The 12,842-nt window shown below is 41.5% G+C and overlaps 1 protein-coding gene across 2 annotated transcripts in view; it reads left to right on the top strand.

The window, feature by feature from the left end:
• The window catches only part of LOC122934136 (probable cation-transporting ATPase 13A4), a 209,546-nt gene that overhangs the window by 81,701 nt on the left and 115,003 nt on the right, over positions 1-12,842 (top strand). For both annotated transcript variants that reach the window (XM_044289352.1, XM_044289351.1), the window contains exon 13: positions 6,513-6,574. In XM_044289352.1, coding sequence (XP_044145287.1) covers positions 6,513-6,574 — 62 coding nt within the window. The remainder of the gene's footprint in view (positions 1-6,512; positions 6,575-12,842) is intronic.

Genomic DNA, 12,842 nt, shown 5'->3' with positions numbered 1-12,842 from the left:
TGACGCCATAATGCCTACTCTAACAGAATTCTTCAAAAGCTTAGTTCCGGAGGCGGCCAGCACAGATTTTACCTTGGAAAGGGCACACAGAGCCCTGCGTCCGCCGCCAGGTCCAACTGAGCCCCCAAGAGATATTGTGTGCAAGCTGCTCAGTTTCCAAGCGAAGGAAAGTATCCTAAAAGCAGCCAGAGCTACGCCGCATGTCACGTTTGCAGGCTCCAACATCTTAATCTACCAAGATCTTTCGCCGCTGACTTTAAAGAAGAGGAAGGCGCTCAAACCATTGCTGGACATTTTGAGGGAGCGCAAAATTATCTATCGCTGGCTATATCCATTTGGCCTGTTAATAAGTTTTCCGGATAGGAAGATCACAGTTAGATCACCTGCTGACCTCAGAAGGGTCTACGAAAAGATGGATATAGCTGATCTAGAGATTGAGGACTGGAATCCGGTCCAAGAATTAACCCAGCTTCCAGCACTGCCGTTAATAGCCCCCTGGACCCCAGTGGGACAAGGGAGACCACAGCGGCAGAGGAGAAGATTGGAGAAGCACCGCTCCTGCAGTCCGACGCTTGAAAAGGACTGAGTATTTAGTGCATATATATGTGACGTTTCTTTTCTCCCAGATATGTGCCTTATTTTGCTAAATAACTATGTGCAAATCCTGTGTTGCATAAGCTGCCCGTCCACCCTCCTAGATCCTCTAGGTGGCAGCCTACGCCCATGATTTCCACATCACTTTTTGTGGAACTACGGCTGTTCCTTAAGGGAGCTAAGCCTATGACTTTGTTGGCTTTAGTTCAGGTTCAGTGTTATTTTCGTTTTCATCCTTTTATGTATTTTTATATGTTGTCTTTAGTAGCAATGCTGCGGAACGCGCAAATTACGAAAATTGCTGTGACTATCAATAGGCGTATGATGCTTCGGATGCCAGCTTTGTTCAGTTTGGTTAAGTTTGACAGAGAGACCCAAGTAACATACAAGACAGGATTACCTTCTCGTTTAGCTCGCAAAAGCGGTACTGTCCTATACTGTGAATGGCGGTAACTAATGTATGTTCCTTTAATGTGCGGGGGATGAATGCACCTGCCAAAAGGGGACAGATATGCGCTTTAATGAAAAAACAAAAAGTTAATATTTTGCTTTTACAAGAGACTCACTTTAGGACACAGCACGTACCTAAGTTAAGTCATATGACATATAACCAATGGTTCCATAGTACCTCACCAGACTCGGCCTCTAAAGGGGTCAGTATAGCAATTCATAGACACGTCCCCCTGGAGGTGCGTTCGTCCCTAGTGGATAAAGAAGGCATTTTCGTCAAGGGTTTGATAGGTCAGCAGATGTATACAATCGGTAGTATATATGCTCCAAACACAGCACAAGCGTTATGGCTGAAAAATACATTGGCACTACTACAGGGCTTTGCGGAGGGCCCAACAATATTGGGAGGTGATCTTAATGTTGCTATGTCCCCTGAAGTGGACACCTCTCTTGGAAGATCGTCAGTCTCGCAAGGAGCACTGAGATCTATTAGAAACAACTTTACTGTTAGTGGTTTGGTTGACAGTTGGAGAACACATCATCCTGGGCAAAAAGATTATACTTTTTATTCGTCGGCCCACAGGTCTTATCAGAGATTGGATTATGTTTTTGTGAATACCTCACTGCTGCCTTACTGTATAAAAACATCAATTGGATCTATATTGCTGTCAGACCACGCTCCGGTTTTCATGAGTTTCCAGATGCCAAGTATCCCAAAAAGAGAAATGATTTGGCGACTCAATGAAACTTTACTGCAGAGTCAGCAGCATGTAGAGTGCATGGAAAAAAAGATTGAGGAGTATTTTACTTTTAACGAGTCACCGGAGATAACCCCCGGGACGATATGGGAGGCACATAAGGCGGTAGTGAGGGGTCACTTCATATCTTTGGGCTCTCACCTTAAAAAGCGAAGAGAGGCAGAAGTAATCGAACTGCAAAAACAAATATCTGAGGCAGAATCTCTGCATAAAAAAAGACTAACACCTGAAGCTCTGATGAGATTAGATCTCCTCAGATCGCAAATGAAGAACCTATTGAACACTAAGTCTGCCAAATTATATCTGTCTGCCAAGTTTAAGTATTATGCCCATGGCGACAAGGCTTCTAAATTCATGTTGTCCCAACTTAAAAAACGAAAGGCCCAGTCTTACATTCAAAAAATACAATCCCCTTCAGCTCAAGTGGTCTATCAAACCGAACAGATAGCGGCCTGCTTTACTGATTATTATAATCAGCTGTACAATTTAAATCAAGATAGGTCGCCCCTTGACCAAATAGCTAAAAATACAGAGATGAAGAGATGGCTATCATCACTAGGCCTCCCTAAGCTAACAAGCGAACAATCTTGCGCATTGTCCCGCCCCTTCAACTTAGCAGAACTGAAAAAAGCCCTTAAAGACTCCCCTCTTCATAAGAGTCCAGGCCCAGATGGGTTGCCAATGAAATACTACGACTCTTTCCAAAAAACTCTCCTCCCTAAATTCCTACTTGTCTGCAACTCGCTGTGGGAAGGGAAACCACTGCACCCACAGATGTTAGCTGCCCAAATCTCAATAATTCCTAAAGAAGGGAAAGATCCCATGTTTTGCGCCAGCTATAGGCCGATATCCCTGCTCAATACGGACCTAAAATTATTAGCTAAGATGTTAGCTTCCCGCCTCCAAATGCTCCTTCCCAACTTGATCCATATGGAGCAAGTGGGTTTTGTAAAAGGACGTGAGGGTAGGATGAATATCAGCCGCTTGATTAACATTATCCATCACGCGCATGCCACCACAACTCCATTAGTCCTTCTTGGCACTGATGCCGAGAAGGCTTTTGATAGGGTGGATTGGACTTTTATGGGCGAAGCACTGAAAGCCTATGATATTCCCCTAAGCTTCATTGATGTAGTAATGGCCATGTATAACAAACCCAGTGCCAGAGTTCTGGTGAATAGCATACTTTCCCCGACTTTTAGAATCAGCAATGGTACTAGGCAGGGATGCCCCCTTTCGCCGCTTCTCTTCATCCTGTCAGTAGAGCCACTCTTGCAGGCCCTTCGGCGAGAGGAAAAGATCCGAGGCATGACCATTAAAGGAAAGACCCATACATTAGCGGCATTTGCAGATGACCTCCTCCTCATCATTACTAACCCCACTGAAGCCTTCCCAGCAGTTGATAGGTTGTTGGAATATTTTGGGTCCCTTTCCAACTTCAAAGTAAATCTTACTAAGTCGCAGGTTTTGAATATATCTCTGGATATGCAATCACAAGCTCTCCTAGAGCACAGCACCCCATTTAAGTGGTCGAACAGTAGCATTCCCTTCCTGGGTGTGAACATTACTTCCCACAACTCGTTCAAACACATATGGTGGGACTGTCACTTAATAAAACCCTTCTGGAGAGGTGTTTGCGACGTACTTTCCAAACTACAAGATGGATTGTTCCCCTCTTCACCACAATATTGTCTGATTGGCCTAAGACCACCAAATTGCCGTTCTTCCCATATTAATCGCTTACGACAACACCTCCTGGCAGTGGCCAGACTCTTAGTAGCATCAAACTGGAAGTCAAAACACGTGCCTAGTATCCCACAATGGTTGGCTAGAGTTGATCAGGTGTATAGACTAGAACAAATAGCCCACTGGGAGATAAATAATAATGCTTTGTTCGATAGAGTGTGGGGAAGTTGGAAGAAATTAAGGAATTTCACCTGAACAGATAGGTCCTGATGTGTGGATATAGGCTTATGGCTCTATGGCAGATTGGCCACTTAACCAATTATTAGATCTCAATACCTAATGGTCTGATGAGAAGGTACAAAATGTGTCCACCTTAACTATGCTCTCTGTCTCATGTCTTAGGTCCTCTGTCATGGCTGAGTTGTCATTTTGGTTGGTTTCTTCTAATGTACAAACTCAAGAAAACTTGTTGGTGTAATAGTCATTACGACCCTGCATTGTGCGGATGTACAAAGTGATGCAATGTCTGTATGCAAAGCATGACTATCTTTTTGATATGTTTAATAAAATATTTTACAAACTAAGTTGGTATTTATAGGGGAAAAAGTCATGTTACTGGGACCCAGTATGAGAACATCACCGGTAACACGTGTTCAGGTAGGGGAGGCAGGCTCAGGCCTATTCTAGAAAAGCAATAAGAAGATAGATCTTTTAGAAGGAAAACAGTTTGCAAGATAGCAGAATTGATCCCTATAGATATTCATATAGGTTACAGTGCCAATTAGTATCAAGGTACTGATAGTGAGAAAGATGTCCCTGTTACCAACATATCAGTTCAGGTTTATATGTAATGATGCCTTTTGGTGTCAGTCTTCCTCCCTTTCTCCTGGATTTCGCAGAGCGCCCGTGCGTGACTTTTTCTCATGGGGTTGGTGGTTGGAGATGTGGTAAATTTGCCAGGTCCTTCATCACTGCCTAATCAGGAATCTGCAGGTCTGGTAGATCCAAGGTCATGTATACTTCTAGAAGGTCTATGACTGACCAGACTAGGAATCTTTTATTGCCCGATGCGAACATGAGTCCGAATGGGAATTTCCATCTGTATTGGATGCCCTTAGATCTAAGAGCTACTGTTAATGGCTTGAGGGCTCTTCTTTTTTGTATTGTTTATGGAGATAAGTCCTGAAAAATAGATGTAGATAATCTAGTGAGACGCAGAATCTCTACCTTCACGCTGTAATAGAGGAGGCGGCATATGACATCTCGTGTTGGTTCAGACTCTTTAGGTTTCCTCTGCAGCGCTCTGTTGATTTTTTTCTATTATAATATCATTTGCATAGGAGTCTCCTAAGATAGAGTGGAAGATTTGCAGAACTGTCGAGTGAAGAGCTGTTGGTAGAATAGATTCTGGAAGGTCTTTTATTCGCAGGATGTTTCTGCGGCTTCTGTACTCTTGGTCTTCAATAGCTTCAAAGGCCGCATTGGGGAAATTTTGGCAGGATGACAAATTAGCCGTGACAGATGAACTATAACTGCATATAACTGCATTTGCCATTTCCAGTTGCTCAACTCTTGATCCTCTATGTTTCACATCTTACATTATATCTTGTAAGTCCTTAGAAAGGGGTCCAAGGCTTTGGCCATAGCTTTGTCGAGAGATTTTTGTAAGATGGAGCGAGAGATTAGAAGACTTGATGGGAAGGTACATCCATCTTACTATCTGATTCTTCTCGAGTGTCAGCGTGAGCCAGAGGAAGAACATCTTTGGATGGTGTAGACATTCTCTGAATTGGGGGTTGGAGTTAGATGTCCATTTCTCCTCGTGAGGCAGCGGATTTTGGAAATAGGCTTTAGAGGAGTTGGGTCTCCTGGGAACCTTGAATACTGTTTACATCAGAGACCCATATTAAGCACTCAGAGAGTGGAAATTATAGCATATTAAAGCCACAGAAAAATTAGGACAGAGTCCTGAAGTTAGTGATGTTGCACCTTAAACACAGTGGCAGTTATTTAAATCATTAGAAAATTCCAGAAAATTGGAGCAGGGGACAGATCCTTTTATGTTATGCAGAGAAATGTTTGCAATAAAGTACAGAAGCGCCAACAACACGCACAGCAGTTCAAAAAGCAGGCCGCGGGACCCGAACCACCAGGGAGGTTCTGGTATAGATATAACTGGAGAGACTGGTCCTCTGGTGAGTTGTGTGCCTTAGCTGTTGTTCCACCGTGTTAGTGGTTAGCAGTATCGCTGATTGCTTGGGCAAGGAGGCACTCACAATGTGTCGCCGAGCAGGTTAGCGTGCTGTGCCGCGAAACAGGGCGGTCACCGGGGACTGGCAAAACTCTGTGGAACTCGGCTTTAGATCTGGGCTCTAGGTACAGTGCAATAAAAGTTTGGGTAGAGCACTTCTGTTACCGGGACCCTCAGCTCCTGGTTCGGATAGCGTTTCGGTCTCAGGGCCGGAAGCAATGATGGGTCGCGAGGCCTGGAGCTTCAGAGCGGGCGACCATTAGGCTTCTAGGCCGCGTAGACCTCTGTTGTAGAGGAGGCAAATCTCCAGACCGCGGACGGTCCAGTCGGTCTAAGATCGATGAAAATAGTATGTACTCGCTGGTACTGGGCAGCTGGGCTGTTCTGCAGCTCCGATATCCATCAATGGCCAAAAATTGTCAGGATAAGTCAGAGAGTTCTCTGAAATGCGTCTTGGCAGCAACGTGGCAGACCACGCCCCATCTCAAAGCCTTTTTAAAGGGTTGACCTTTGTTTTGTAGGATATTTGCCTTCCAACAGGTTGAACTAGAGGCATAGTTTTCAAAATTTTTTTTTGAAAGAGAACTAATTTTATGCCTTAATAAATAAATTAAAAAAACAATAAAAAGCAATGCTTTTGTAAAATTATAAAAATATGTATTGTCAAACCACCCAAAATGTAATTCATTTTGTTCTAACGCTGCATATTGTTATTGGTGAACATACTGTAACATTTCTTTAAATATCATTTATTGATAACATTTAAATCATAGACTGGAACATTGACAGAAGATGGCCTTGATTTAATGGGTGTGATACCATCAGGAGGTTCAAGGTAAAGCTTACATTTAATGTATAATATTCTTATCCTGTAATTTTTTTTATTTTTTGTTTACTTTATACATACGTAACAAACTTTAACTTGACACTTGACATAAATGCACAGTTGCAGAAAACTAACTTTTTCGGTCTTGTCTTGTGTAAATTTAAGCATTGCTGGATACGTAACATGTTTAAAGGCTATGGACACTTATGGGACAATTTTTCTATCCTTGTGTTGTGCTTATTTTGGCCTAAAAAGCATTTTTCCATTCAATAGTTATGAAAACATTTCAAGTACTGGTAGTTGTTTTCTATTACCTTTTGGTTGTCTGATTCTGCAGACTGTTCTTTGTACTGTACTTCTCACTGAAATCCATCACAGAGCTGCAATGACATATACAGACGTGGACAAAATTGTTGGTACCCTTTGGTCAATGAAAGAAAAAGTCACAATGGTCACAGAAATAACTTTAATCTGACAAAAGTAATAATAAATTAAAATTCTATAAATGTTAACCAATGAAAGTCAGACATTGTTTTTCAACCATGCTTCAACAGAATTATGTAAAAAAATAAACTCATGAAACAGGCATGGACAAAAATGATGGTACCCCTAACTTAATATTTTGTTGCGCAACCTTTTGAGGCAATCACTGCAATCAAACGCTTCCTGTAACTGTCAATGAGACATCTGCACCTCTCAGCAGGTATTTTGGCCCACTCCTCATGAGCAAACTGCTCCAGTTGTGTCCGGTTTGAAGGGTGCCTTTTCCAGACTGCATGTTTCAGCTCCTTCCAAAGATGCTCAATAGGATTGAGGTCAGGGCTCATAGAAGGCCACTTTAGAATAGTCCAATTTTTTCCTCTTAGCCATTCTTGGGTGTTTTTAGCGGTGTGTTTTGGGTCATTGTCCTGTTGCAAGACCCATGACCTGCGACTGAGACCAAGCTTTCTGACACTGGCTAGTACATTTCTCTCTAGAATTCCTTGATAGTCTTGAGATTTCATTGTACCCTGCACAGATTCAAGACACCCTGTGCCAGACGCAGCAAAGCAGCCCCAGAACATAACAGAGCCTCCTCCATGTTTCACAGTAGGGACAGTGTTCTTTTCTTGATATGCTTCATTTTTTCGTCTGTGAACATACAGCTGATGTGCCTTGGCAAAAACTTCGATTTTTGTCTCATCTGTCCACAGGACATTCTCCCAGAAGCTTTGTGGCTTGTCAACATGTAGTTTGGCATATTCCAGTCTTGCTTTTTTATGATTCGTTTTCAACAATGGTGTCCTCCTTGGTCGTCTCCCATGTAGTCCACTTTGGCTCAAACAACGACGGATGGTGCGATCTGACACTGATGTTCCTTGAGCATGAAGTTCACCTTGAATCTCTTTAGAAGTCTTTCTAGGCTCTTTTGTTACCATTCGGATTATCCGTCTCTTAGATTTGTCATCAATTTTCCTCCTGCGGCCACGTCCAGGGAGGTTGGCTACAGTCCCATGGATCTTAAACTTATGAATAATATGTGCAACTGTACTCACAGGAACATCTAGTTGCTTGGAGATGGTCTTATAGCCTTTACCTTTAACATGCTTGTCTATAATTTTCTTTCTGATCTCTTGAGACAGCTCTTTCCTTTGCTTCCTCTGGTCCATGTCGAGTGTGGTACACACCATATCACCAAACAACACAGTGATTACCTGGAGCCATATATATAGGCCCAATGGCTGATTACAAGGTTGTAGACACCTGTGATGCTAATTAGTGGACACACCTTGAATTAACATGTCCCTTTGGTCACATTATGTTCTGTGTTTTCTAGGGGTACCATCATTTTTGTCCATGCCTGTTTCATGAGTTTATTTTTTTACATAATTCTGTTGAAGCATGGTTGAAAAACAATGTCTGACTTTCATTGGTTAACATTTATAGAATTTTAATTTATTATTACTTTTGTCAGATTAAAGTTATTTCTGTGACCATTGTGACTTTTTCTTTCATTGACCAAAGGGTACCAACAATTTTGTCCACGTCTGTAGCTCTTAGCTCTACTTTCCTGGCAGCTCATAAACACTAATTGCAGCTAAATTATAATCAAACTAGTTGTGCAGACCATTTATATTGATGACCTATGGTCAGAATAGGTCATCAATATCTAACCAGCGGGGGTCCAACACCTGCCATTCAGCTGTTTGAACAGGAGGCAGCGCTCCATGCAAGTGCTGCTTCCTCTTCCTTACTGCTTCCTCTTCCTTGTCTCTGGAGTTTCGGCGGTGCAGTGTAGTGACAGGTAATCACTTCATTCACTTGAATGGAGTGACTACTTGTAATTACAATACGCCACCACTCCAGAGGAGACAACGCATAGTGTAATGAAGAGGAAGTGTCATCGCAAGCTCTGTGAGAAGATCTGGCAAGACGTTCTTCTCCACCTGTTGTATGATGTTCTTTGTTTTGGTTTCACTTTCTCATGTATTTTTCTTCTCACAGCTGTCACCTATTTGCTCTGATTGTCTCCCTTTATATTCCCTCCCATACTGCCTCACTTTGAGGTTTATACTTTTTCCTGGATTGTGTTCACTGCTGCAAGCTGCTTCTCCTGATTCCTCAGATAAGTCTGTTTCCCTTATTTGTGTTTCCTTCCTGGCTTGATTGTAGGTGACCCTGACTCCGTCCATATTAAGTGCAGGGAGCCGGTGGTCGTGTCCCCTCACTATTAGAGAGTTTTCAGGTGTCACATAGTAAAATGTATGAGGGCATGCAATCGTCTACCATTAAGACCTTTGCATGGGCATAGCAGCCAGGGAGAGCTCTAGGGGTTTTATAGGGCTCACCCATATGCTCCTTAGTTTGGGATCAAGCCAGTTGGATGTTTATTTATAAGTTCCAGCTTTCTGCAACACCATCTGTGACAGGAAGCTGTGCTTGCATGGTACTCTGTCCCCTCTTCAAATTGCTGACAGGCAGGGTTGCTGGGTGTTGGACCCCCACCAATCAGATATTGATGACCTATCCTGACCATAGGTTATCAATATAAATAGCCTGAGCAACCCCTTTAAGAGCGGTCAGTGAAGATAAGGGCTAAAGATTGATGTCTTCTCTGACAAATGTCAGTAAGAAACAATAAAAACTGCAGAATCTGTTAAAACCAGAAGGCTGTAGAAGACAATTTTTTTTTTTTTAAATAAAGATCAATTGTAAATCTGATTTTTACCCTAAAATAAGCATAATACAATAACAATGTCCTCATAGGTTCCATAGCCTGTCAGTGCCAGGTAACATTTGCTCCATGTGTATAGACAAAAATGTTTTGGCACAAAACTGTTTATAAAAGATAATGGTAAGGGTCGGGGTAAATGTGTTGATATTGTTTATCTAAATACTACAATACCAGGGAGCTACTTTTAAACATCACTAACCGTTTGATATGTGCATAGTGGCTTAATGGTTAGCACTGTGGTCCTAGGCATAAATCTGATTAGCAATGTGGTCCTAGGCATAAATCTGACCAATGACAATATCTGCATGGAGTTTGTATGTTCTCCCAGTGTTTTTGCATTTCCTCCCACACTCTGAAGACATACTGATAGGAAACATAACTGACAATGTCGGTAAAGTGATGCGAAACATGTCAGCCCCATGTAGGTAAAATAAATGTCATAGAGACATATCAAAAGTTTTGAGTGCTGAGCTCCCTACCAATCAAGAGGATATATAGCTCTGTGTCCATGCTGCCGAGTATAGAATCGAGGCAGACCCAATACTTCTATGGAGCCTAGCTCCGATCAAAAAAGTTTTTAGGCTTTTAAGGCAAAGAAAATTATAAGATACACTAACCCCATAGACATTGGTTATTTATTTATTTATTTTTATTTTTATTTTTTTGGGCGTTTCATCTCTGTCTTCGGAGAGCCATCAATTTATTTATTTTTATTTTAATGTAGCTGTATGAGGCCTTTTTTTTTTTTTTTTCAGGATGAGCTCTTTAACCCCTTAGGGACCGGGCTCTTTTTCACCTTAAGGACCAGGCCATTGTTTTGCATATCTGACCAGTGTCACTTTAAGTGGTGCTAATTTTAAAACGCTTTGATATTGTACTTCATGACACTGGTAAAATGGAGTAAAAAAAGAAACAATTTTATTTATAAAAAAAATACTAAATTTACCAAAAATTTGAAAAAAAAATTGCAAATTTTTAAGTTTCAATTTCTCTACTTCTATAATAGATAGTAATACCTCCAAAAATAGTTATTATTTTACATTGGATCATTTTGGGAATGACATTTTATTTTTTAGGGATGTTACAAGGTTTAGGCCCCTTTCACTCGGGCGAGTATTCCGCGCGGATGGGATGTGTGAGTTGAACGCACTGCACCCGCACTGAATACTGACCCATTAATTTCTATGGGGCTGTTCACATGAGCAGTGATTTTCACGCATCACTTGTGCGTTGCGTGAAAATCGCAGCATGTTCTATATTCTGTGTTTTTCACGTAACGCAAGCCCCATAGAAGTGAATAGGGTTGTGTGAAAATCGCAAGCATCCGCAAGCAAGTGCGGATGCGGTTGCTAGGAGACTATCGGGATGGAGACCCGATCCTTATTATTTTCCCTTATAACATGGTTATAAGGGAAAATAATAGCATTCTGAATACAGAATGCATAGTAAAATAGCGCTGGAGGGGTTAAAAAGAAAAATATATAATTTAACTCACCTTAATCCACTTGCTCGTGCAGCCCGGCATCTCCTTCTGTCTTCATCTTAGCTCTGTGTAACAACATGGACCTGTGGTGACGTCACTCCGGTCATCACATGACCCATCACATGATCTTTTACCATGGTGATGGATCATGTGATGACCGGAGTGACGTCACCACAGGTCCTGTGGCTGCACAGAGCTACGCGAAGATGAAGACGGAAGGAGATGCCGGCTACGCGAGCAAGTGGACTAAGGTGAGTTAAATTATTATTTATTTATTTTTTAACCCCTCCAGCGCTATTTTACTTAGCATTCTGTATTCAGAATGCTATTATTTTCCCTTATAACCATGCTATAAGGGAAAATAATACAATCTACAGAACACCGATCCCAAACATGCGCGATTTTTCTCACGAGAGTGCAAAACGCATTACGATGTTTTGTACTCGTGCGGAAAAATTGCACGTGTGTCCGCAACGCACCCGTACATTTTCCTGCAACGCCCGTGTGAAAGAGGCCTTAGAAGTTTAGAAGCAAATCTTGAAATTTTTCAGAAATTTTCAAAAACCCACTTTTTAAGGACCAGTTCAGGTCTGAAGTCAGTTTGTGAGGTTTACATAATAGAAATTCCCCAAAAATACCCTCACGGTATTCAAAACTGATTTTACAAACGTCGTTAACTCTTTAGGTGTTCCACAAGAGTTATTGGCAAATGGACATGAAATTTAAGAATTACATTTTTTGGGCTAATTTTCCATTGTAATCCATTTTTTCAAGTAACAAAGCAAGGGTTAACAGTCAAACAAAACTCAATATTTATTGCCCCGATTCTGTAGTTTTCAGAAACACCCCATATGTGGCCGTAAACTACTGTATGGGCACATGGTAGGGCGTATAGGGAAAGGTGCGCAGTGTGGTTTTTGGAAGGCAGATTTTGCTGGACTGGTTTATTCACACCATGTCCCATTTGAAGCCCCCCTGATGCACCCCAAGAGTAGAAACTCCATAAAAGTGACCCCATTTTGGAAACTACGGGATAAGTTGGCAGTTTTTTGGGGACTATTTTTAGGGTACATATGATCTTTGGTTGCTCTATATTACATTTTTATGAGGCAAGGTTACCAAAAATAGAAATTCTGAAATTTTATCTCCATTTGCCATAAACTGTTGAGGAACACCTAAAGGGTTAATAAAGTCTGTAAAATCAGTTTTGAATACCTTGAGGGGTGTAGTTTCTTAGATAGGGTTTACTATTATGGAGTTTCTTCAAATGGGACATGGTGCCCCCCAAAAAAGGCCATCAAAATCTGCCTTCCAGAAACCATACCGTGTTCCTTTCTTTCTGCACCCTGCCGTTTGGTCATACAGCAGTTTACAACCACATATGGGGTGTTTCTGTAAGCTGTAGAATCAGGGTAATAAATATTAAGTTTTGTTTGGCTGTTAACCCTTGCTTTTTTACTGAAAAAGAAACTGTTTAAAATGGAAAATTTGCCAAAAAATTGCTGTTTTTGCACCTTTTTATTTTTTACCGTGTTCCTCTGAGGGGTTAGGTCATGGGGTATTTTTATAGAGCATATTCT

The sequence above is a fragment of the Bufo gargarizans genome, chromosome 4 (assembly GCF_014858855.1).
Source record: "Bufo gargarizans isolate SCDJY-AF-19 chromosome 4, ASM1485885v1, whole genome shotgun sequence".
NCBI classification, from domain to species: domain Eukaryota; kingdom Metazoa; phylum Chordata; class Amphibia; order Anura; family Bufonidae; genus Bufo; species Bufo gargarizans.
Note: the sequence above shows the minus strand (reverse complement) of the source record. Positions and strands in the feature narration are given on the sequence as shown.